Raw genomic sequence first — 26,320 nt, 5'->3', positions numbered from 1 at the left:
GAACACTTACATCTACAGTGCAAAGTACGTCATTAAAGCCCCAGACGTGATTGGAAGAACAACAGAGGGCCTTGAGGACCCCCAGCCACTCTGAACTGAGAACGGTGCAGCAGGCCGTCAGCTCGGAGGAGAAGTTGGCTATGTCATTAATCCTACAAAGAAGAAGAGGGACACAGGAGAAGGTAGCAAAAGACAAATACTCACACAGGATAAACTCAACCAACACACAGTCTCAGCATCAGCGAATGTGGGCTTCATTTCTTAGATTCAAGGACATAATAAAAATCCACTTGACAAACTACCTACCAGAATACGGAACGGAAGAGAAAGATGTCTTCACATGCTTTCTAATATTTAATGCTGCCAAGCAACAAACAGTAACCAGTGCAGATATCAATTAACATGCTTTCAGTTCTGTGAACAAATCTGACCTATGAATTCATGCTTTTAAAAAACATGAAAAAAAGGAAAAGGAAGACCTAAATCCAACGTTTCCAAAGTTATGTGTATTTTTCATTGGTATTTTTGTCATATATGTTTTTGAAAACGGATCAGACAACTGAGAGACTGTATCTAGAGCATCTTACGTCAGCTCAATAAGCCAGGTTAAGAAAAGCACCCAGTAACAGAGCTGAAGTAAACTCAGTAACAAAATAAGATTTAAAAAACAGAGCCAAATGTCTGAAGTTAAAGATCTGAATTTCAAAGCAGCAACCATGCAACAACTGCGCGTGTAACCGTGGAGCCCAGCTCACCTCCCAGCGTCCTGATGGCCCATGCACACGTTCATGAGGGTGTTGCAGACGAAACTGTAGCGGTTGGCCGCGTTGTCACTGAGGATCTTGCCCAGCACGGAGTAGTTGATGCTACGGGCTGAGGGATTCTCAATAAAATCCATCATGAAGTCTGGATCCCATCGCAAGTTGGAATTTGCAGGAATCACATTATTATATATGGTTTGCTTTACTTTTGAACAGGCACTACTGAGGTTACAAGAAGAAGAGTTAAAAGACAAAACAAAACTATAATAACTAGAAAGTGACTTCATTTAAGGACAGATTAAATGGCAGCTATAAAGTATTCCTAAAGAAAGCTCACGTTATGGGTTCTTGATTCCAACTTCCTAATAATCAGCATTGGGCACAGTGCCTAGAATGTTCTAGTTCAATAAATAGTTACTAAGTGGGTAGAAGAACAAAACAAAAATAAGACATTTAGGTACTAATCTTAATTTCTAGGTCATTTCCACATTTTACGTGCTTTAAAAATAAAATAATCTACTAAGACGTCCAACAACTTCTCTGAACAGTGAGTGTTGTAACTTAAGACTAATAAAAACGGATTGGCTTACACACCAGGAATAACTTGGTGTTTTTATCCTAATCATGCATCCTGTAAAACTATTCCTCTCCATTTGGGATATCCAGGGAGGTTTATGTGCCATGCCTACCTGGGAAAGAGGGGTTCACTCCCTGCCTTCAAGGAGTTTAAATTCTAGTAGGCAGATACAGATAATATACAAATACAAATTCTATGAAAGTAAAGAAACCATTATACTGCTCCTAAAAATGTATCATGCTGTGCTTCTCCGCAGTATCTAGGATGTTTTAAGAACCTGGTTTACAGTATTCAGAATTATACAGAATATTGTCTGAGTGTATAAAAGGGAGTTAGCAAGCATCCTCTCAAATCTCGCTCTGCAGCTGAAGGATGACCTGATTTCGGAGCTCAGACCCCACGTGCACTTTGCTGTCCTTGCCCACTTGCTATGGATAACTAGTCCATAAACAACATTTCACCTTCTCTATACAAGAGCTCTCTTAAGCAACAGAAAGTCTTTTCCTTTTAAATTTCAGTAAATTTATTTCTGATCAAGGTGACATGCCCTAGTTTTATGCCTCCTGTATAAACAGTAGCCAGGAATGATTTCCTCACAAATGAAAAGATTTATAGAGTCTTTACCCTAAACTGTTACCACTGACAGGTGCTTCCAGAAATCAGAGATTGCTCAGTTCAGTGTTTACCAAAATGTGACTTCAGGTTTTCTCCTTCACAATCACCTCTGGGAATTTATAAAAACTAAAAGACTTCTGGACCTCACTGGTTAGGTGTATGGATTCTGTATGCTTTAAAAAAAAAAAAAAAAAACTGTCCCAGGTGAAACTAAGTCCCAGATATGCTTGGGAAGAACTGGGCCAAGAGGGAGGACTAAAGCCACCATGTAAATGGCAGCAAACACAGCTTTCTACATGCTTTTTCTTGGCAGACAACTTATATAAAAGCTTGTCCGTGGTTGCTGAAGGACATAAGTTTGCAAGCTGAATTCATGACCTGATCAAAATGACAGTGCTTTTGTTCATTTTTTTAAACCCTAAAATCTTATTTATTTACGGCCGTGCCGGGTCGCCGCTGCCGCGTGCAGGGTTCCCTAGCTGTGCCGAGCAGGGGCTCCTCTCCAGCTGCGGTGCCCAGGCTCCTCACTGTGGCGGCTTTTCTCGCTACAGAGCGCAAGCTCTCGGCGTGCAGGCTTCAGGAGCTGTGGCTTGCATGGGCTGAGTGGCCTCACGTCATGTGGAATCTTTCCTGACCAGGGACCAAACCCATGTCCACGGGATTCGAAGGTGGGTTCTTAACCCGTGGACCACTAGACAAGTCCTCCAAGCACTTTTAAAATCTCCCTTTTCCCTGTCTTAACCCGTGCCATGCTTTCCACTCAACTTTTCATACATTCTCACTTAGTGATAGTTCTAAGTTTGTTTCACTTGCCCACTGAAAAGGAAATAAAAACCCATTTTTCTCTCTGCTGGCCCCCTTCCTAGCATCAGGCCCTGGATTCCTCCACCTCCCGGTATTCTGAGTGTTAAGGAAACAGAGTTCTGCAAATGGCAAAGCAGTATCTCTTTTTTTCCCAACTTCCCACTTAATTCTAACAATCTACCCAAGCCTGTCTTTAGAAAGCAAAAGAATTCTGCTTTTCTTTCTGCATTTTTTTTTATAAGTCAGCCTCATTTTTCTAGGGACTTCTTTCAAGTTGATGCCCTCCTGCCTCCTCTTATAATTTTCCTGAACTTTGTGGTTCATGGTGAGTCTCCTCACCCTTCATTTTGAGGCTTCCTGTTTCACTTATTACACTCTTTCCAGACGAGCTCTAGGTTTTAATGAAACATTAGCTGCCATCAACGTCACTGTCAAACTCTTAGCACACTCTGTTGCTGGCGCAAATAGAGTTAACAAGCAAATAAAAACACTCATTTCCTTCTGAAACTGCATGTATCAGAAAAACCGGAGAGAGTAATGAAAGCAACACATAGCTCAAGGCCAAAACGACGAATATTCAAATGTAGGCTTCATCCTTTATTAACTTATCATGAAGGACAATCGTTTACCGATAGGAAAAATTATTCCTGCTTCCTGGGGTTGTTAGGAGGATTAAAGATCTTGATGAAAATAACCCAGCCGCGCCCTTGGCACACAGCAGCAGCTCAGCCATAGTGAATGCTAGCTGCTCGGTTCACGCCTGACTCTTTTCGCCCTCTTAGACTGTAGCCTGCCAGGCTCCCCTGTTTATGGGATTCTCCAGGCAAGAATACTGGAGTGGGTTGCCATTCCCTTCTCCAGGGCATCTTCCTGATGCAGGGGTCAAACCAATGTCTCCTGTGCTGCAGGCAGATTCTTTACTCACCTGAGCCGCCAGGGAAGCCTGCTCAGTCATAAGTGGATGTGACTAGTGATCTATTTCCTTCAAATATTACACTTATACACATTACAGATGATGTTTCAGATCCAATCATTAAAACTGGTTTAGTAATATACTAATAGACATCTCTCTGCATATCTACCTTTTCTTCAACCATTGTCTTAATCCTAGACTATAAATAATGCTTGACTTGAAGGTTTTCCAAGAGAATTGCAGCTTGCTTCCATGTCTTTAATCGCTAACGCCAAGGAGCCCCTCAGTTCATTGTTGGTCTCCTAAGTTTCCACACAGCCCATGTGCATTACTTGAATTAACTCACTTAACATGCTTTTCTACCCTGCAGGAGCATCAGGGGTCAAACACTGTGGCTTTCTTGAGAAACTTACAGGGCTGTTGCAAGAACCCAGTCATGTATGAGAAAGCTCTGTGAAAACTGTAAACTGAAAGCTCTTGGCAAAGTAACAGAAAAACATGGGGCATTTTTTTTTTACCTTATTTCTGGGGAAAAATATAATATTTCATAAGGGATTATCTTTAAACCTAATTCATTTCATAAAGACAAACTTTCACATTTTTTTCTTTATCAGTACCATTAAAAATATCACAGATATTGTTTTTGGTATAGATCATTCTTTAAACAGATATTTTTTTTGCAGTGCCTACTATGAGCCAGATACTCTTCAAGGTACTGGGATAGGGCAATGAAGAAAATATAAAGCTTCTGCTCTCAAGAAGCTTATATTCTAGAAAGGAGCCAGACCATAAATAAGTGTATAATGCACATAACGGGGAGGGGGAATAATGATAAACTCAGAGAATGACAGAGAGTGGGAGCAGGGGCCGTCCTATTTCAAAGGGGCTGATCAGGGAGGCAGAGCCCTGAGTGAACTGCGGGAGTGAGTGAATAACTGCGGGAAAACTTTACAAGAGCAGTAACCGCCAAGTCCAACAGCTCCAAGATGGGAGTGTGTTAGAATGTTTGGAGACCAACAGGGAGGTCCATGTGGTTAATCTGAACAGAGAGAAAGAGAAGACAGAGCTGGATCCAGTAGATCCCGAAGGGTTGTGAATTCTGTTCTGAGTAGATAAGAAGCCACTGGTATATGTCAAGTTATTCTTGTTTCAAAAGGATGACTTTTGAAGACATGTTGAGAATACTCTTAAGAGAATCAAGGATGCAAGGCAAGAAAGCAGTTAGAAGGAAACTGTGATGGTCCAACCAAGAGATGAGCATGCTGGGAGTGGCAAAACAAGAAAGAGTGGTCAAAAAAAAAAAAAAAAAAGAGTGGTCAGATTCTAGATGTACCTGGAAGACAGAGTTTCTCGGGTTTACAAACAAACTGGATGCAAAGGACAAGAGAGTGAAGAAAATCATAACTGACTATTCTTTCCTTGCCTGATTCTAGATTACAAATTTGTCAGGTATTACCATCTCCTTCCCTCCACCAACTTACAATTAATCATCTAAACTTCCTCAAACAACATTAAGTAAGTAAGGAGTTTCCAGCACCTGTCCACCTCTTGGGGGTACAAGTGCTAAACTGCAGAGAATGACAGGGAGCCAGAAATGCTCTTTCAAGTAGGAAGGTAAAAGAGTCAAAGAAACAAATGCAGGGAGAAAGTAAGTATGCAAACGGTGGGGAAACAATTTTCTAAGTGAGGTAATAGCAACTGCAAAATACAGAATGCTTTCTCTTCTACGAAAATTGCAATCAGAGTTAAACATGAACAGTAATTTGGAATAGGAGGTTACAGGTACAATGAGATGTAATTCAACAGGAATTCTGGCAGATATAATTAGGATTACTTCCATTATTAAAAAGGATGACAATATTGGTTGGCCCACCAAAAAAGGGGGGGGGGCATAAACCTATTCTTATTCTTTTGACTTTCTTCTACCCACCTGAAGAGGTCTCCAAATTTACTTCTGAGGTGGCTACATGACACGTAGAGATCATAGAGGTAGGCTAAGATGCATCTCTCAGGGGAAGAACATTCTGAGGGGTTCACAACATGCTTGACCACACCACACAATCTAAGGAGAAAAATATATGAGGACATGAGACACATACTTTGTCAACATATATGTCATTGCTTGAATCTTTTAGAGTGAGAATATGTTCCTGATTACTTTGAGTAAGAAAAAAAAGATATCAGACTGTCAACACTAATCATTATAGCAAGTAAATAACTGAATAAAATATCATTCTTCTATTATGATATTGAAACATTAAGTATTTTTAAAACTTCTGAAATGCCATTAACAATAAGAAATGAAAGAAATTCCTCCAGACAGAAGATGTATAGGGAGGGTCCATCAATAAAGCTTCTGCACCAGGACACAAAAGTTTTGGTAGAGAATCTTCTCTTGAGTAAAAAGACTGATAAATTCAGGAAATGTGCAAAGGACCCCATGTCCACTGTGTAAAGGAGCCATTTCTTCATATCAGTAAGTCTGATAAGTTCAATTTTAAGACCATAAGCTGGTTCAGGCATGAAACACAAATTCCTGGTCTGAGGTCACATTCTCCTTGTTTATCCAAACTAGAAACAAATGTATTTTAGTTAATCTTAACTAAGAATTCCAAACCCCCTCTTTTTGGTGATATAACACTTGCAATTCAGAAGAAGTATTCACTACTCCAATTTCCCAGATCAGAAAGATGGCCTCTTGGGCCACAATTCACACAACACACCATTTCTCGTGACACAGGCAGACACACCAGCAGTCCCTCGACCCATCAGAGTCAGACTCCGCCGCCGTGCTGCATGTGATTACGGGGTTCAGTGCTACTACAACGGTGTCACAGGAGACTCAAGATGATTAAAGCTGAAAAGTGTTTCAGAAATCATCTGATTCACCTTCTTTATCTTACAAAGAAGGCTCTGAGGCTCAGAAAGGTAATGGAACTTGCCCACAAGGCAAAGAGCTAGTTTATTGCAGATTCAAAAAGAGAACTCAGGTCTCCAGAGGCCCAGTCTAGAACCTTCTCTGCTGTTTAGAAGGTGGGAGGCAGCCTGGGATGACAAGGCTGAGACGGACGCTGGAATCACAGGCGATACCACTGAGCATCCTTCCCAAGGCCTGTGACTCGAGGGCTCGCTCAGACTTGGACTCGTTATTCCTGCCCTGGGATCCGCAGAACCCTGATAGCTTCGTTGTTCAGCCGGCAACAGCAGAGGAAGTGCAGTGTTCCCTCAAATGGGTCTGCCATGCTGTGGGCTTTTTCTCTGTGGGTGTAAATGAGAAATGCCTTTCAAAATAAGACAGAGAAGCGCCAACACCCAGAAAGAAATCCAGCCCAACATCAGAGGTGGGACCTCGCAAACCATGCAAAGAAATAACCATGTAGCATCCCACGGCTTCTGAATTGCCAGCAGCAGATGCAGGCAACTGAAAACAGCTGTCAGTCACATCAAAAGTGCCCCTCAGTTAAGAAGAAAATAGATGCTTCAATCAGTTGTTCCCTATATAAACCAAAAGAGCTCCAGGTATACCTTGAAAAAGCAGAGAATTACTTTGTGATTAAAGAAAACAAATGTATTGAAAAATTGCCAGTCAGTGTTCCCTCCACCTCCTAGAAGTAACAAGACATTTTACATCGAGATCCAGTATGCTTATATAAGTGCAAAAAAAACACAAAACCCAACCCAGAATAACAGTTTTGGGAAAAGTACTTATCTTTACTATATATGATAAAAGACAAACATAAAGTGAATATCAAACATGATTTTATAAACATTTAAAATATCAAAATAAATGATAATGACATAAATTTCAAAATAAAGGGGAAAAAAAAAAAGTACTTGTGAAAAACTATTATTTTAATTTCATGACCAGTTAGGGCATTTCCATTCACAGTTTAAAAAGTATGGTGTAAATCAAACAGCATGAATGAGCTGCGTGAATGATTGCTGATTGTCTCAGCAATCTGGCGGATTTATCAGCTAGGAGATGCTGGGTGCAACACTTCACCAACCACTCCAACTGACAGGCCTGGGTGTCAGTACCCTGACTTGTAAATGGTACTAATTATTCAACTCCACAGAGTAGCTGAGGGTTGTAAAACAGTTCTGTATTTTCTGGATTCTAAGGTAGCTATTTTCTTACATTTAAGAATATCACGGATGTTTCAGATGTCACTTAGGAATAATCTAAGTGTTTATTATCTGTGGCTTTTCTCTCATGTGAAGAGAAGACTTATGGTTCACTAAGGCTAACATATTTAACAACTGGCTCAACAGAGAAAAAAATTCTGCTGACTCCGGTCACAGAGAAAAAACTGAAGAAAAAGGCCAGAATATGAAAGACAAGCTTGAAGGAAAGATTAAGAAGATATTAAACGAGGGGTCTTCAAGTGATAAGATAGTATTTGTTAGGTGAGGATGGCTGCAAATATAGAGGAGGCACAGAAACACTTATGTCAAGGTCAATGTTAACGAAAGTCTGAAAGCAAAAATTCTACTTAAGCCTAAAATCTAGTCAAAAATGTACTTCAACTTTAAAGTAAAAATGTTTCATCTTGGGAAATGCAGTTAAAGAAAAGCACATGTAGTTAAGAGACAGCCTCTTATATGAACTGAATGTAGCAATAATTGGATTTACTTTGTTCTGGTTTTTTATTTATACGGTTATTACAGAAACATCTATAAGATGCCAAAGAATAGTTACAAATTTAAAAACCTATGTGTAGAATTAATGTGGTAGCATTTCCTCTCCCCTCCAAAAGCTGCTGTTAAATGGATGCCACTCTAGAATAGATAAGACGGTTATTACAGAAACATCTATAAGATGCCAAAGAATAGTTACAAATTTAAAAACCTATGTGTAGAATTAATGTGGTAGCATTTCCTCTTCCCTCCAAAAGCTGCTGTTAAATGGATGCCACTCTAGAATAGATAAGACTACATGTGCTGGATTACCAAAAAAAAGGCACTGTGAAACCAAAGAACTCCATGTTTGTCTTTTGAGCGCAGGAGGAAAATCAAAAGAAAAAGAGGTTGCCTTTCTTTTATGTCTACATAAAGCCCGGAGAAAGAAGTCTGCAGTGGACAAAAGAGAGCTCAGAATAAGTGTTTTGACAGCTCATTATACTTCTCTGGTCCCAGTAATTTCAGCCTCTAATGGTAGTGATGTAATGACTTAGCGCAACTTCCCTAATGCTAACAGAGAAAACCTTAGCCTACAATTCATCCAAACCGAAAAAGACTAAGAATCAAAAAGTCATTTATTCTAGATTAACTCATCAAAATTTTCCTTTAATTTATAAAAGAAATGAAAAGTTAAATCTGTAAGATGATATGTATTCAAAGCTTATTTGGAATTGGATTATCCAAATAGAAACTGAAATTACGTGAACAAAAAGCAACCACATATTCACCAATCATAATAATTCAGGATTCTGGTCGGCAGAGACGACAGTAACTAGGGAGAGAGAAGTAGGCAGGCAGGCTTTCTACGCTTTTATCACCTTTCTGGTAAATGCTTCCCGGCACAAGCATTCTTTAAGTATGCATCTTTTTATGAAACAAACAGTACTATTTTTCGTTTAAAGCCACTATAAAACTTTATCACAAATACACATTCCATTGTTAAACCTGTGAAAAGGGTATATAGGAAGGCCTTTGTTCTTTCAAACTTGATATGAAGTTATTATTTCAAAATAAAGCTTCTTAAAAAAAGCCACATTACACATTCTAGGATATACCAACCCTTCGAACACCTGGGCTGTCTGATCGGGGTTCAGGATCAGGCAGCTGTGGTAACGCCTGAGGACAGCCACAATGCAGACACACAGTCCTGTCGTGTAGCTTCCTGCCAGGCTGGAGGACTTCAGGAGCAGTTCCGCTTCCACGACACTCAGCTCGTTCAGCAGCTGCAAAGGGCAAAAAGACCGAATAAACATGCAGCTGCCACAACAGATAAGGAGACACGTGAACTTGTACAAACTCTGGATATACTGAGTCATCCTAAAACTGCCTGATCTCCTTCCTTGTTCTGCCGCAGGACTATACACGTATAAAACCACCATCGCAGAGCCTCAGGCAATTAAAAGGCTTTTACTTTCAATCCTTTACCAAATTATAGTTCTCCTTCTGTCTGGGCATCACGGTCCAGGCCATCAAGAGGGACTCAATACTGAAATAGCTGCCAAAATTTTATGGGGGTCCAAAGTTCTGGACTGGATAATTTCAGGAAAAAACACCCCTAGCCTCTTGATTTTTTTCCATTTACACCTCATTTTCAATAAATGGAAGTTATTCATCAGTATTTTCTTATTATTAACAAAGCTAACACCTCCAACAGGATAAATAAAAGATATGTTTTATTTCTACTCACTAACAACATACACTAACAAAAGAACTCAAGTATGTGTACAAGAAAAATAGTGGAACAAATCAATAATGTTTAATATTTTTTGCTCTTACCTAAAATATACTCTATTATAAATAGCAAACAAATTTTCACCTTTCCCTAAGCAAAACAACAAAAGACAAGTAAGAAATACAGTCAAAACTCTCACGTTTTTTACTATTATATTTTAACACCAATTATATTTAATTGAAAATTATGGACACAGCTGCTAGTTGAAAATGCTAATTAGATACTGTTGACTCAGAATGTCTCAACTATACAAAATTGCACGGGGTGGCTCCCTGTAAACTGCACAATGCCTAGTAGGTTTGCTTTGCTAAAAGGCAGGATGCCTCTGATACCTGTATTGCAAAGTCAATGAGTCCATTGATATTTAGTGCTGGCTCCATGAGATCAAAGATGAGCTGAATGTGGTGAGCCAATGGGAGATGGTATGATGTTCCTGATGCAAAGCTTGTGATTTGTTCTAGCACGTTATTAGAAATCTATGTGAAAAGAGTGAAAGCAATTAGAAGACCAATATTCCAAATACCTTTTATGTATTATTTTAATTTTGTAAAATTTTAATTTATGTATTAATTTAATTTTAATGCTTCTACTTAGAAGTTGAAACATATTTCTATAGAAAACAAAATCATGTACAAATCAAACAATATCCTTAAAACAAATATAATCTGAAGAAATAAGACAAGTTGTCATTAAGATCTTGACCTAACTCTCCTAAAGGTAGAACTATAAATGCTTAATTAATTTCCAGATATTCCTTTGACTACCTATGGATTTGGTTTCTTCCCAATTGCAAAGTACTTCGTTTCAGTCATCAACAGATTTCTCCCTTATCAATCAGCAATGTAGGACACAAAATGTAATAATGTAAGTATTGCATTAGAGTACTTTATGTAGGGCTGATTGTGATCACAAGGTAAAAATATTTCTAGGATAAACATTAATCCTCAGAAAAGTAAACCAACACTTGAAACTGAACTACTTTACAGTTTTAAGACACTTCCAAATACATTTAAAAATGCATTTATAAAACAACGAAGGGTGAATACACACCCTGCGTGAAAGAGCTTTAAGGAAACATCCCAGCTCCATAATAAATCAGCTTTAATGGCTACCTGAGATGTCACTTGATGCTGATCAAAGTATGAAAGGAGTTGAAGTTTCGTGAACACGGTCTCCAGGGTTGGAAATGCTTCCTGTTTGTTCTTCCTGGCTTTCTGTCCTTCATCTCCAACTAAATAAACGCACAGTGGATACATTATTTTTCATTTAATTGAAGCTCTTGACCTGTTTCAGGGATACTTTTTTTACTGAAGTATCACACACATACAGAATATGTACACAGACTCACTGAATTTCTACAAAAGAAATTAATTCATGTAATGAAACTCCAATCACAGAATCACAGACCAAAACCCTAGAAGCCCTCCCAGGCGCCTCGCAGTCACGTGCCCTCCCCAGAGAGCCAGGAGCCGGCCCTCGAGGGGCTCACATTAGTGCTGTTCATTCCATCCAAACGGAGTCACATGATATGTACATAATTTTTATATCTGTCCTCTTCCACTCAGTACTATTCTTCTGAGATCGATCCATATTGATGAGGCAATTCTAATTATTTTCTAAACACTGACCATTCTCATTTATGTAATATACTTAAATGCTGGCTATTAATGAGAAATGACAGTTGCTCACTTGTTTCTGACTCTGTGAGACCGGAGCGCTAGCCCCACCAGGCTTCTCTCTCCACGTAATTCTCCAGGTAAGAACACTGGATGGGCTGCCATTTCCTTCTCCAGGTTTAATAAGAAATCCCTCCTTAAATATTTCTTACTCGCTGACTTTTAAAATACGATATCAATATTGAATGGGGAAAAAAAATCACCCAGGTTCAAATGGATATAACAGAAAACTCCATTGGCATCTTGTTAGGAGACTCTATAACAACTTAGTATGTAAAAAGGGAAATCTACACAATTCCTAACATTTTAGGGGATAGGAAAGAATTAACTCTGTCCACATTAATGGAAAAGTGCTAACTTTACCAATTTAACATAAAGAAGTTTGGAAAAAATAAAAGTAAGAACTACTACGAACATTGTTTATTCCAGAAGAACATTGCTTATTGTCTTGTTCTTAAGAGCTCTGAGGATAAGATCCAAAAATAATTAGGTCCTATTTTAAAATATCTTTAATATATGCATTTACAAACACAAATCTAAAAGCAAAAAAATGCTGTATTATATGATCTCAAGGATCCCTTCCAACACTATGATTCTAAGTAGTCAATGCTACTGAAACAAAAGCCTCCTCACACATCATCTTATTTGGGAAAGTTTAATTTCAGGGAACAAAGGTCATTTTACAGATTTTTCTGTTTAAGATACAAGAAAGATTTCCTAAACTAAACCACTAGACCATTCAGGTATGACCTAAATCAAATCCCTTATGACTATACAGTGAAAGTGAGAAATAGATTTAAGGGACTAGATCTGACAGAGTGCCTGATGAACTATGGATGGAGGTTTGTGACATTGTACAGGAGACAGGAATCAAGACCATCCCCAAGAAAAAGAAATGCAAAAAGGCAAAATGGCTATCTGAGGAGGCCTTACAAATAGCTGTGAAAAGAGGGGAAGTGAAAAGCAAAGGAGAAAAGGAAAGATATTCCCATTTGAATGCAGAGTTCCAAAGAATAGCAAGGAGAGATAAGAAAGCCCTCCTCAGTGATCAATGCAAAGAAATCGAGGAAAACAACAGAATGGGAAAGACTAGAGATCTCTTCAAGATAATTAGAGATATCAAGGGAACATTTCAAGCAAAGATGGGCTCAAAAAAGGACAGAAATGGTAGGGACCAAACAGAAGCAGAAGATATCAAGAAGAGGTGGCAAGAACACTCAGAGGAACTGTACAAAAAAGATCTTCACAACCCAGATAATCACGATGGTGTCATCACTCACCTAGAGCCAGACATCCTGGACTGTGAAGTCACGTGGGCCTTAGAGAGCATCACTATGAACAAAGCTAGTGGAGGTGATGGAATTCCAGTTGAGCTATTTCAAATCCTAAAAGATGATGCTGTGAAAGTGCTGCACTCAATATGCCAGCAAATTTGGAAAACTCAGCAGTGGCCACAAGACTGGAAAAGGTCAATTTTCATTCCAATCCCAAAGAAAGACAATGTCAAAGAACGCTCAAACTACCGCACAATTGCACTCATCTTCCACGCCAGTAATGCTCAAAATTCTCCAAGCAAGGCTTCAGCAATACGTGAACCATGAACATCAGATGTTCAAAATGGTTTTAGAAAAGGCAGAGGAACCAGAGATCAAATTGCCAACATCCACTGGATCATCGAAAAAGCAAGAGAGTTCCAGAAAAACATCTATTTCTGCTTTATTGACTATGCCAAAGCCTTTGACTGTGTGGATCACAATAAACTGTGGAAAATTCTTCAAGAGATGGGAATACCAGACCACCTGACCTGCCTCTTGAGAAACCTGTATGCAGGTCAGGAAGAAACAGTTAGAACTGGACATGGAAGAGCAGACTGGTTCCAAATAGGAAAAGGAGTACGTCAAGGCTGTATATTGTCTCCCTGCTTATTTAACTTATATGCAGAGTACATCATGGGAAACGCTGGGCTGGAAGAAGCCCAAACTGGAATCAAGACTGCCGGGAGAAATATCAATAACCTCAGATATGCAGATGACACCACCCTTATGGCAGAAAGTGAAGAAGAACTAAAGAGCCTCTTGATGAAGGTGAAAGAGGAGAGTGAAAAAGTTGGCTTAAAGCTCAACATTCAGAAAACTAAGATCATGGCATCTGGTCCCATCACTTCATGGCAAATAGATGGGGAAACAGTGGCTGACTCTATTTTTTTGGGCTCCAAAATCACTGCAGATGGTGACTGCAGCCATGAAATTAAAAGATGCTTACTCCTTGGAAGGAAAGTTATGACCAACCTAGACAGCATATTAAAAAGCAGAAACATTACTTTCTTAATAAAGGTCCATCTGGTCAAGGCTATGGTTTTTCCAGTGGTCATGTACGGATGTGAGAGTTGGACTGTGAAGAAAGCTGAGTGCCAAAAAAATGATGCTTTTGAACTGTGGTGTTGGAGAAGACTCTTGAGAGTCCCTTGGACTGCAAGGAGATCCAACCAGTCCATCCTAAAGGAGATCAGTCCTGGGTGTTCATTGGGAGGACTGATGCTGAAGCTGAAACTCCAATATTTTGGCCACCTGATGGGAAGAGTTGACTCATTGGAAAAGACCCTGATGCTGGGTGGGATTGGGGGCAGGAGGAGAAGGGGACGACAGAGGATGACATGGCTGGATGGCATCATTATGGACATGAGTTTGAGTAAACTCCGGGAGTTGGTGATGGACAGGGAGGCCTGGCGTTCTGTGATTCATGGGGTCTCAAAGAGTCAGACATGACTGAGCGACGGAACAGAACTGAAACGACTTGCTAATGGCAAATGTAACAGCAAATGTTTTATAAAACAACATTAGAAAGAAAGGAGATTTCTCTTTCAACAAGAAGCAAGTATGGTTTAGGGGCAAAAGACAAGCAAAAAACCCAGGCTGTTTTATTTCCTAAAACAAACAAACAGAATTTAAATGTGCTGAGTAACATAAGGTACAAGATTATGTGTAACTTTTGCCAAATAACACCAAATATAATGCAAAGAATAAGAACAAAGAAGTTCATGAAACCTACTTGTTTTTCAGTATCTATTCTCAAAGGTACAAATGTGATATTTTGCCTTCAATATAGCTGCTCACAGGTCATAAGTGTGTTTAAAATATTCAAGTTTTGAATTTTCACTTACTAACATCATTGATCCAAGACCGAAAGCTTACACCAATAGTCTTGGGTGCCATGATCTTTGGAAGTGAAGTTAATATATTTATTCAGTTTTTCTTGGGACCAAAACCAAGTGTGTCATCAAGTAACAGAATTGAGGATGAAGAGCCGGTATGAGAACTCAAAAAAGCCTCTTTATTGGTTTGTCTACATTAATAGGCTCTATTTACTTACGCATAGCTAAGTGAAAGAAAAATTTAAGAAGTTACTGGTGGTTCTCAAAGGAATATTTTATTTTAATGACATTTACATAAGCAATAATATAATAGTAATTCATAGATTTTCATGTTTTATGTTCATTTGCTTTCAAAATACATATTATTGCTCTTCTGTGACTTAACTTTGGTTTTCCATTTTTTTTAAAACAACTCTAATTCTGGTGCTCACTTCAGCAGCACATATACTGAATCTCTAATCCTAGAAGCTTGGGCTTTTGTGTTATGATAAACTTCATTAATGGTTTGAAAATTCACACCCAAAGGCGACCTGTCAATGTAAATGTAGAATGAGACTTGCCTGTGTTCGACTACAAATTCAACATTAGACTATGAACCCACCCCACCCTCCCAGGCAAAGTCTGATTGATCTGCGAGTATACCTAATGAGTTCCTCAAAGTCATGTTTTTATTTGTAACCAGAAATCAAACACATGCTAAGACAACCTGTTTTCTAGCCTCACCAGGATATCAATGCTAGTGTTTACATAGTGACTTAAACTTAAGACTCCTTAGCAGAAGGCAGTTTGCTATCCCCCAAATTAAGAAACATATTTCTGATTGATGAGGAGTTTTATTTAGAATGTGGGAAAGACAAAATCCCCACTGAAGATGCCCCTCTCCTCAGCAGTGCCTCTAGTACTGAATATCTCAAAAATTAGCATGGAAGAGCAATTATCCCCTGGTGAGTTCACAAGCCAGGAACTGCCTATTTAAGAGACTAGTCCAAAGATAGGACAGACGACAGTGGAGCATTTTAAAAAAACTCTTCGTGAAGAAAGGAAGTGGACTCAGCAGAAAGGGACACCGCAGTGCTTCCTTCCTTGTCCCACCCCTCAGCCTTCCAATACCAAACATTCCACAGGATCTGCAAAGACCTGCTAAAATTAATTTAGGAAAAGCATGTATTACTGAACCTCCTAAAGAGATTGTGTCCATCCCATTCCCAAATATACAAAAAAGTAGTTTCGGATACAGTTTGCCAGCCAGCTGCTGAGCTTCGAAATTCAGCCTATTTCCTCTTTTCTTTACGAGAGAAAAGAGAAAAATAGCAGATCAACAGTTTTTTCAGAACAGTTCTTCCCCCTCCTCACAATCTCGATAATGGCAACAGGTTTCATTTCCCTTCTACAACCTCATGGAGTTCCTACAGCACTAGCTCCTTATGTGGCCACAGAAGAGAGTTAGGGAATCTGATGTAAATAACATGCAGGCAGCTGTCCCACTGAGATCTAATACATCAGGTGCCCAAAACACACTTAAAGACTGAAAAACATGCCACCCTCCTACCTTACTTCTGCATCTGCACCCTAAGGATGGAGAGGAAAGAGAGCTATTTGCATTGGTTATATCTGCACTTTTCTGTAGGAAAGATCTACTGTGGACAAGCTTCAGTATTTTGTTCAATTAAAGTCCTAAGATTGGATCCTCTGGGAAAAGGTTCATAAAACAGTATTTATTTTGTAGCGAACAGCAAAGTGGAATTCCTAGAGGTGGTTTATGCCATGTGTAGGAAGTGTGCTATTTTCACAGGGAAAGTCCAAACTTTCCCACTGTGTTACCTAAGTAAAAGAGAAATAAACACCACTGCTGGTGGTGGAGTATACAAAATGATATCACATTTTAAACCATATGACTATCTAATAAAATAAACTTTGGAAAGGGTAATTAGGCCAATGTGAAGCGGATAATTACAAAATTCCAATTGTGCAATAAGGTGACATAACACAACGGCATAACTTCACTGTAAAAACTATGTGAAAAGATTGAGGAAAGAGCATTCCAAGGAAAGGCGTTATGGAGCAAAGGCCCAACCTTCTTCTTAACAGAAATTGTTTGGAGATGCGAGTAGCCTCCGCTACCTATTGCAATTATTCTTCTGAATAACGTAAGAAAAGATCAGCCACTACACTCTCACTAATTTAAATTATCATGTAAATATGAGGAGGCTTCCCTGGTGGCTTAGTGGTAAAGAATCCACCTGCCAATGCAGGAGATGTGGGTTCTATGCCTGGGTCAGGAAGATCCCCTTGGAGGAGGACATGTCAAACTATTCCAGTATTCTTGCCTGGGAAATCCCATGGACAAAGCAGCCTGGCGGCTACAGTCCATGGGGTTGCCAAGAGTCTGACACGACTGAGCGACTAAACAACAACAAAAATATGATGAGCCAACTGCAAGCTTGAGAAAAGGATGGAATTAGGGGAACAGACCTCTTCCAGACTAAGGGTTTTCCACTTTTTAATACTTTATCACAAATGCTTAGTCACTCAGTCATGTCCAACTCTTTGTGTCCGTTTGACTGAAGCCCACCAGGCTCCTCTGTCCATGGGATTTTTCAGGCAAAAATACTGGAGTGGTTGCCATTTCCTTCTCCAGGGGATCTTTCCAACACAGAGACTGAACCCACATATCCTGTGTCTCCTGCATTGCAGGCAGATTCTTCACCTGCAGAGCCAGCAGGCAAGTTCTTTTAATACTTTATATATGACTACTGCAGAAAATTTGGGAAATATGAAAAAAAAGAGGAACAAGTAAAAATTACCACTATCTATCCATGGAAGGCACTATTTTAAATGCAAGGATTACTATAAACGGAATCAAGGCCTTAAAATTTCAATGTGCTTATTCATATTTCAATGTAACAGTCATTTGGGAGAGGAAACACTGCTGACCATGCCACGTATGGCTTTGATAAAGCCTGCTAAGGCGGAAGATGACAGAGAACACAATGGGGGCAAAGGCATGAGGGCTCCTTACCCCCCGTCTCTGTGTTGCTCTTCTTATTCAGGATTTTCAAAATATCTTTGGTAATCTTCTTCAGCTGATGCCTGGCTTCATCCCGCTCTTTCCCCACTCCGTAAAGAAGGATTGTGCGCTGGTTACATTCATGACTTGAAGATTCATCCTGAGAAAGAGAAAACGCATTTTGAAAGGCGTTTTAAAGGCGCTTTGAAAGGCCTGTTTAAAGGGCGGGGTTCGTGGACATGAAATGCGCTAACCACGGCATCTCCATGCTGGCTCGTGTGTTGGTGGCATCTGGCCCGCCTTTCAATTCACCTCAACCTCCACTGGCAACACCCTGGTTTTTCCAGTTTGGAACTTGCTAACGTTTAAAAAAAAAAAAAAAAAGTATCAACTGACCTGAAGTCTTAATAGAAGCAGTTGATGTGGGCGTACCTTACAGAGTAAGTTTTGACTCTTCATTGTTTAAAATTTAACATGGTATTAATGTCACATCCTAATTACATACTAGCTATATTTTTCCTTATGGAAAATGTTATTTCTTAGTAAGCTCGGTTTTCTACATTCACTAAACATTTTTAAACACTTTATATTTTGGCTAGGATCCTCAAGTACTTTTATTTAAAAAAAAAAAAAAAGTTCCGTTAACTTCCAACATGACTGTGTAAGACACAAGAATGTATATTTCTTTCCAAATGTTAACAAAAGACAGCATGGTCTTATTGGGTGTGAGAAAAATAGTTGGAAATGCAAACACATTCTGACACCACCTCCGGCCCCCACCCCACCCCCACCCCAGACACAGTGAATTCAAATCACTGTTTTTCCTACACAGGAGAGGAAATTACTAAGCGCATCATAAAAACACATTCCTCAACCAAAGTTAAATAATCCAAGACATGTCCTCTCTTATGCCTGGTTTTGAATTCTTCTCTGTCTTCTTTTCTCTTTGATCCTATATTCCTAAATTTTCTTGGTAAAATTCCTAGTTCTATCATTTAGCCCATCTCCTTTTCTTACTCGTGTGAGGTACTTACTATCACTAATAGTATCTATCCCTAAGAAGCTCACATGAGGAAAAGATGTGTCCCAGGGAAAACAAACTGGATTCTGTGCAAATAAACTAGCAGTGTCTGCAAAGAGGAGCAGAGTCCTTGTGACCTGAAGAACACTAATGTTCCATACGGAGTACACTCCACGCGTGTGCTCTGCACGAAGTCGCATTCTGCTTCTGCAGTCCTGAAGTCAGACCCTGCTTCCTCTCGGCTTCAGTCCCTCTCCGCTCAGTCTCTGTCATTCTGTCTTTCTCTCACCTGCCTGCATTCAAGGCGCCACTTCTTGCATTGCTTCCTTCCTTACAACATTTTATCAGAAACATATATTTGCATAATCTGCCAACCTATTTTGCTACCACGTCCCCAAATGTTATTTTAAGTGCTCAAATGTGCCTTCTTAAAAAAAAAATAGCTAGCAGTGTTTTCTAGAAGTTGTTATTTAATATCCTGAGTTGCATAATCTCTTCCGAAGTCTCAACGGACAGACCTAGCTCCAGCATAAAGTCAACATAGACAGTGATTCCTATAGCTCTATAACCTGAGCTACTGCGCGAATCTCTGATTTTGTTGTTCCTCCACAGCATTACTGATATATTTCCTTTTTATCTGGTGGGATGTGTAAATATAAGCCCTACAAAGGGAACAGAAATGCGATGAGGAAACTGCACAAAATTCAGATGCCAGTCATGTGCCCTGGTGATTGTTTTCAGCTAAGTCACCTGTCAAGCGGTTCTGGTGTAAACTTGAGTGTGAGGGGCGATGGAAAGATGTTAGTAACAGCTGTTTAGAGAGTACCTACCTACAGCAAGCCAAGGTACTACGAACCCTGAAAAAAACGCATGGATGAATGTCCCCTGATTAAGGGAGTACAGATCCAGCGTCATCCCGGCAGCATCTGCAGAGCTCGAAGCCCAAACAGAGGAAGGAAGGTATCCTAGAAAGATCCATGTGTTCTATGGACATGGAGTACCAGGGCTCCACACTCGTCAAGTAACAGCCCCAGATCAGGGTAAGACAAGGCTGTGACTGCACCCAAGGTATGCCCTTGCCAACGCCATGGTCCAGAAACACGAACCTTTTTGAGCCTCAGATTCTTCCTCTAAAAACTGGTAACACCTCCTTTATTACAAGGCTTGGGTGAGAACTGAGATGTTTGGAAAAAGGCTTAGGGGCATGTCAGACACAGCACCCACTGCTGCCCACTCATATTACTGCACCTCCCCGGGGAAGCTCCCGACAACATTCCTCAGTGCTTCCCAAAGGCGCTGAGCACTTCCTTCCTTTGCAGGTCTCCTCCTGCCACCTGAAGTGCTCTCAACACCCTCAACTGCACCTGTAGAAATGCTGTGTAGGACGACAGCATTCCTGTCACCCGAGTTTAGTGAAAACCCTCACGACAGGGGACGGGATGGGGAGGAGAGACTCTGGAGCATTTACCACAGTGTATAGCCCTTATTTTCTCAGCATCTGTTACATGTCTGTCTGCTCCACTAGACTCTCAGTTTTGCGAGGAAGAACCCAGATCTATTTTATTCACATTTACATTCTCCTTAATGGCGCTTAATATTTGTTAAATATGTGAAACAAGGAATAATAGAGTAGATCAATCAAAAAACTAAAAGAATGGGGCAGGGGTGAGGATAAGAACAAAACATTGTTTTATAGAGAAGTTGGCTTGATAACTAAGTGTTGAAAAACTGAAGATGAGAAATGAGAGGCAGAGAGAAAGACCAAAAAAGTTTGTAGGGTATAAAGTAGGTCTTAATGGTAGAAATAAAAAATAAGACGCAAAATCAAGAGGTACCTGAAAGAAGTTAGGTAAGGATTGGGAAGTTTCAAGATGGACTCACTAGATAAAATCTGTTGGCGGGTAAAGGAGCAGGTTATAAGGGTCGGGAGCTCATGAATTCACCATTAGGTGAGAGAAATTCAAGGGGTGGGTGGAAACATATTACAAATGCCTAGTAGGTGGTTTGACAGCAGGTATAGTGAAGAAGTGACAGCTTAGGGGAAAACGCAACATGTCACTAGAACGGATTCTAATCCCCCATGTTCTCTTTGGACGGAGTATGGGAGGGAAGAATGCTGAAACAGTGAAGGGGATAAATAAGTCATCAAATGATGGATATACACTCTCCATAATTAACAAGTAACCAAAGAAGTCAAGGTCACAGAAGTGAGGGAAGCAATAGTTAATAACAGGGACCATCAACAGTGTTGAAAACAGTTAGGAAATCACAGTGGATGCTGGCTCCCTGACTTATTTCTTAAAAAAAACAAAAACAAAAAACGTGTGAACCTCAAAAGAGAAGTTTCTCTAGAGCGGTAGGGGCAGAGAGGAGGAGACAGGAGGTTGGATGAGGTGGCGCAATGGTGACTGTGAGGGAAGTAGCCCACACCTACTCGCAGCTGAGCGTAAAGAAGGACAGCTTGAGAGGAAAGTGATCCCTTTATTAGGATGACCAATGACATGCTCTCGTTTCAAAGCTATGCTTCAAGTGAGTCTCCAGGAAGGAAATCCGGACTGGAAGGCAGATGATACTGACAGAGGGGACAGGCAACAGTGACCTCTTGTCTGGATTTAACTTCAGAAGAAAGACGAGGACATCTTTCTACTTAACCACAGACAGAAATGAAAACTGGTGAAAATACAGGGAAATCTGGAGGTGAAGAAGTGAGACGCTTGCATCAGTTCACTGGCCCTATTATGCTCAGGGAATGGGCCAGAGGCAGAGTCATGAGGTAAGAGTCAGGGGATGGAATTAAAGAGACAAGAGAAGCCTGCAGCTAGCTGGCAGGGGGCGGGGGGGGGGAGCCCAAAGCTCTGGTCACTCTGTATATGGGGCATGAAGACAGCTTTGCTGACTTTTAACATTTTCTAGGGAAATCATGATAGCTGTTACTAGCTTTCAAGGAAGAAAGGCAACATTTTTAAAAGAAACTCTCTTTCAATAGCCTACAAGATTGGTTTACATCAATTTTTTGTGCATGTAGAAAATGTACAAGTCTTCAAATAGCAACATACACATGAGAATAAGGTCAATCTCAGAAAATGGACCACATAGTACCAAAGGTATCGGTTAAGTTCAGCTCTTCAGTTAAGTATTACAACACTCTGAAGTTGCATGGCTGTAAAAGCTCAGTGCAAGAGTTAGTCACTCAGTCATAGCCGACTCTTTGAGACTGCATGGACTGGAGCCTGCCAGGCTCCTCTGCCCATGGAATTCTCCAGGCAAAAGTACTGGAGTGGGTAGCCATTCCCTTCTCCAGGGGATTTTTCCAGCCCTAGGGATCAAACCCAAGTCTCCTGCACTGCAGGCAGATTCTTTACTGTCTGAGCTACCAGGGAAGCCCAAAAGATCAGTAATTCTCTTGCTGATGCCCTGAAGGACACATCTGTCGGGCAGGAGAAAGAATCCAGGGGACAGTCTATGGAAGCCTAGTCATCCCCTTTCATGCTAGCCCACTGCTGTCCTTGCGTTAAGAAGGTCACCTCCCTGTAAACTGAGTTCTGAACATCTTATCCTCCAGATCAATTAGTTTTCTTTCTTCAGATAATATCTCAAACTCACAAAGACTTAATTGATTTTAAGAGCAATTAGGAGGATACACATCCAAAAACTCTGGAAGGCGTGTTGCATTGATAGTATAGAAATTGAAAGATGTTCCTTAAGCCAAATGTTCTGAGAAGGGAAAACTGGATTTAACTGAAGTCTGATGTTAGTCATCTTCATTTCTTTAAAATAAGTGACTAGAAATGTTGCCAAAACTTGTGTGTGAGTTCATAAGGATGTGACCACAGTGGTGAGATTATTAGAGCTCTGAACTCTCCTTTCACCTCCAGTCATTATTTCTTTCAGTTGAAGCATTCAAGGGACCATATTATTCTGTACAGAAGAGAATAAATTCAAATCAGTGTTACAGCAGGAAGAAGCCTTGGGCTGGTGGAGGAGAACGGGTGTGCACGCTGCGGGCAGGCTGGGCCAAAGGAGGAGGAAATTAGGAGCAGCTTCTCAGTAGTATGACGCCTGACCTGGAGTAATTTCTTCTAAATCAAGAGAATCAGGGGCTCCTATAATTAGATTTGTAAAGGAAAGCTTCATAAGATAATAGCTTATAGTCAACAGTATGGCCAAAATGAGGCCTTCATCCAACAAACTCAGAGCATCCGAGGAGCATTATGGCTGTCAAGCGGATTAATTATAGACACCACCCCTCTGCTTTCAAGCAAAACACGCAGGACAAGGATGACAAATAACTGGATCACCAGAGATAGTATTCTTTTTTGTTTGTTTTTTTGCTAAACATCGCAATGCTCAATACTCCTTACTTTTGGAATTTATCTTATGTCTAACCTAAACTTCTACATTCTAACAGGTAAAGCCAAACTAGATGACATGAGAACCGCCTTAAAACACATGTCCCTCATCAAAACGTTCACTACTATCAACACAATTGCATTTCAAAACCATAAGACAAGAGAACTAAAATAGTATTAAGAGTTAATCCAAGGGCATCATTACCTCTTCATCTCCTCCCCAACCCAGTTTCACAAGGACCACAGGTTCCTACCATTTCAGGGCATGGCACTCTCCATTCCCAGTAATCCTATTTGAAGCAAATATGTATTTTCGGAGAAACAGACTACCTTTAGTAGACTCGATAAAAAAAGAAACCAAGTAAGCCATGTGCATATAAAAATTCTAGGGTATACAGAATTAGTTCACTTTTCCAGTTGTCTTCCAACGACAGACTAAACACCATCAGAGAAGATTCACAGACAGGTGTGGCTGTGAGTTAGTCAGAGCAGAGATAAAGAGGAGAGATCAAGAACTGGAGCCTTTCATTTACCCCTCAACTCACTAGTCACAGCACTACAGAAATCTGGAAACGTAAATGAGTTAAGTATACTGAAATAGTGTTCCTTTCGTGTGGCATATTAATTTGTTGAAAATAGGCAGGATTTCCCCCGCCCCCCAGCCTTGTTTCATCCTAAGGTCTTAGAAACACTTCACATACATTCCTTAAAACTGAAAACCAATCTGGTGTAAAGGCAAGTATGACTCCTATTTTCCTAAAAGAAGTATAGCCATTCCATTCATGGCGTTCACCTCTCACTGCTGGGCCTCAGTGTGGGGGAAGGGTTGTGGAGACGGTAAGATGGGGAAGACTTTTATACCCAGAGGTCACAGGTGCAGGCTCTAGAACTAGACAGCATGAGCTGGAATCGGGTCTCTAACTTCGCTGCTCTGCGCCTTCGTTTTCATCATCCAGAGAATAGAAATAAGATGATTATCTACTTCACAGAATAGTTAATTCATGACAGTGTAAGAAACCAAAAGCGGGCTATTATTATTCTGAAGCGTATGTGGCATAAAAGCTTTTTCCAAAAGTATGATCTCTCTCTAAACCAACAAATAAGTTAATTTTCCAAGAGTATATCATCAAACCGATGTCTAGATGGTTAACAGATGATGTGACTGACATTTCCAACTGAAATTACCCAAATCTGTAGCTTGATTTCAAATCCATAATGCCAACAAAATTCTCAGCTAGTTTAAATCAGTGGTCTTCAACCCTTAAGGTATAGAAGCATCACTCATACAGGAAACTACAGGTGAGGAAACTATAGATGAGGGCTGCATCCCTGAATTTCTGAACCACCGGGGCTAGAACAGTGCCCAAGGAAGTGCATTTCTCGTGACTCCTCAGGTGACACTGAGCCGCTCTTCTGTCCTTTAAAGACCGTCCTTGAAGGTCATCTAATCTACACTGAGACAGATGCACTAAAAACTCAGAAGAAATAAATAACCAAAAGATGTATTTACAACAAAGACACTTACCCAAGTGGATCTGCTGGTGACAGAAGGACATTATAGCTCGAGACAGTGTGTGAGTGTGTGCACAAGCGTGATTACCCACAATATTTATATAAAGGTGACACTGAGGCTCATCACTGAAAGATTGTTGTTAGTCGCTAAGTCGCTAAGTCACGTCCGACTCCTTTGCAACCCCATGGGCTGTAAGGATTTCCTAGGCGAGAATATTGTAATGGGTAGCTATTTCCTTCTCCAGGGGATCTTCCCAACTCAGGGATTGAACCCATGTCTCCTGCCTGGCAGGCAGATTCTTTACCACTGAGTCACCTGGAAAGCCCTCACTGAATGATATATTTCCCCAAAAAACAAAGGCAAAGTCAAAAGAAATCTGTTTAAACTCTACTCAAGACAGGCATAAAAGTCCTATATAATAAGCCTAGCAATGGATACAACTGTTTTTTTCTTTCTTAATGTAATTTTAGAATCTTCAATTTTATAATGGGAGGAAACTGTGTCGCCTACAAAGAGCTGATCAAATACAGATTTAAAATAATGACATTATTAACCAGGAAAAAAAACAAAGAGCAAGAGACCTAACATCCCTAATGAGCACACATTACGAGTTAATGTGATTACTTGTTAAAAGGCAATAGATCACCAATGTTGGGCACAATATGTTTTCAGGTAAACAACCATCTGACAAAGCAAGTCTGCAGCCTTCTCCAGGAAGCAGACATCAGTAGGCTTGATCTCTTGGACTTATCATTTGCATGGGAAATAACCCAAAGAGCTCACAAAGCATCAACTCTACAGCAGGTTTCAGTAAAAAGCCACAGGATTTTAAATTGCTTTTTAAAAGATGACTTCTCACCCACCGTGCCCCATATTTCCCAAGGAAATAAAAGCAGAAGTCCTAAAAGCGGGCCAGACGGAAATACAGTGTCTGCACAGCCCTGGGTCCACGGCATCTGAAGGTAACTTCTGATTGTGAAGTCCTCTTCCTCTCTCCCCCTATTTCTCTCTAGAACACTCAAGACCTGACTGATGAAACCTCAGCAGATTCTCTATCATAAAGAGTGTGAGCAGCTAAACTAAGACATTAAAAGGAAAATAACAGATGCCACTCTACAGCCTGTATTAACTACCACTTACTGGATACATTCAAATTCTTCAAGAATCAAGAGTAACCAGGTAATTTTATACCCAGAAGTATTTGAAAAGCATATGTATTTGCACTATGATGTGTGTGTGTATATTTTTTTTAAAAGTTTTCTTAAGTTGGAAACCTTTAATAGCAATATCAATGTGAGTACTTAAATGGAATATAAACTAAAATACAAGCTGCATTAATGATGCTGGAGATAACCAGCATTTTAAAAAGAAATTATACAGAACATGGAAAAAAAATTCAAATGGTCTTACTTATTTTATCTTGAGTATAAAATGAGATTTGCTAATAGTTAGGGGGAGCTGAAGTTCTTCATGTCAAGAATACTTGTTAAACAAGCAACAGTTTATGAATAATGAGCATTC

General features: G+C 40.1%; 2 protein-coding genes across 9 annotated transcripts in view; one reads left to right on the top strand and one right to left on the bottom strand.

The window, feature by feature from the left end:
* The window catches only part of MED12L (mediator complex subunit 12L), a 347,579-nt gene that overhangs the window by 61,795 nt on the left and 259,464 nt on the right, over window positions 1–26,320 (bottom strand). For 4 of the 5 annotated variants that reach the window (XM_043874754.1, XM_043874753.1, XM_043874757.1 and 1 more), the window contains 7 exons: window positions 17,929–18,076; window positions 11,195–11,313; window positions 10,415–10,558; window positions 9,410–9,573; window positions 5,601–5,732; window positions 756–983; window positions 11–152 (listed from right to left, as the gene is read on the bottom strand). In XM_043874754.1, coding sequence (XP_043730689.1) covers window positions 11–152; window positions 756–983; window positions 5,601–5,732; window positions 9,410–9,573; window positions 10,415–10,558; window positions 11,195–11,313; window positions 17,929–18,076 — 1,077 coding nt within the window. The remainder of the gene's footprint in view (window positions 1–10; window positions 153–755; window positions 984–5,600; window positions 5,733–9,409; window positions 9,574–10,414; window positions 10,559–11,194; window positions 11,314–17,928; window positions 18,077–26,320) is intronic. The other variant, XM_043874756.1, reaches the window with a different exon arrangement.
* The window catches only part of P2RY12 (purinergic receptor P2Y12), a 50,007-nt gene that overhangs the window by 20,331 nt on the left and 3,356 nt on the right, over window positions 1–26,320 (top strand). For 2 of the 4 annotated variants that reach the window (XM_043874773.1, XM_043874775.1), the window contains exon 2: window positions 25,813–25,978. The gene's annotated coding sequence lies outside the window, so the exon portion shown is untranslated. Of the gene's footprint in view, window positions 1–21,411; window positions 21,711–25,812; window positions 25,979–26,320 lie in introns of those variants that run through there. The other 2 variants (XM_043874774.1, XM_043874772.1) reach the window with 2 other exon arrangements.

The sequence above is a fragment of the Cervus elaphus genome, chromosome 19, assembly GCF_910594005.1.
Source record: "Cervus elaphus chromosome 19, mCerEla1.1, whole genome shotgun sequence".
Classification (NCBI taxonomy): Eukaryota; Metazoa; Chordata; class Mammalia; order Artiodactyla; family Cervidae; genus Cervus; species Cervus elaphus.
This window is presented reverse-complemented; position numbering and strand designations above follow the sequence as displayed.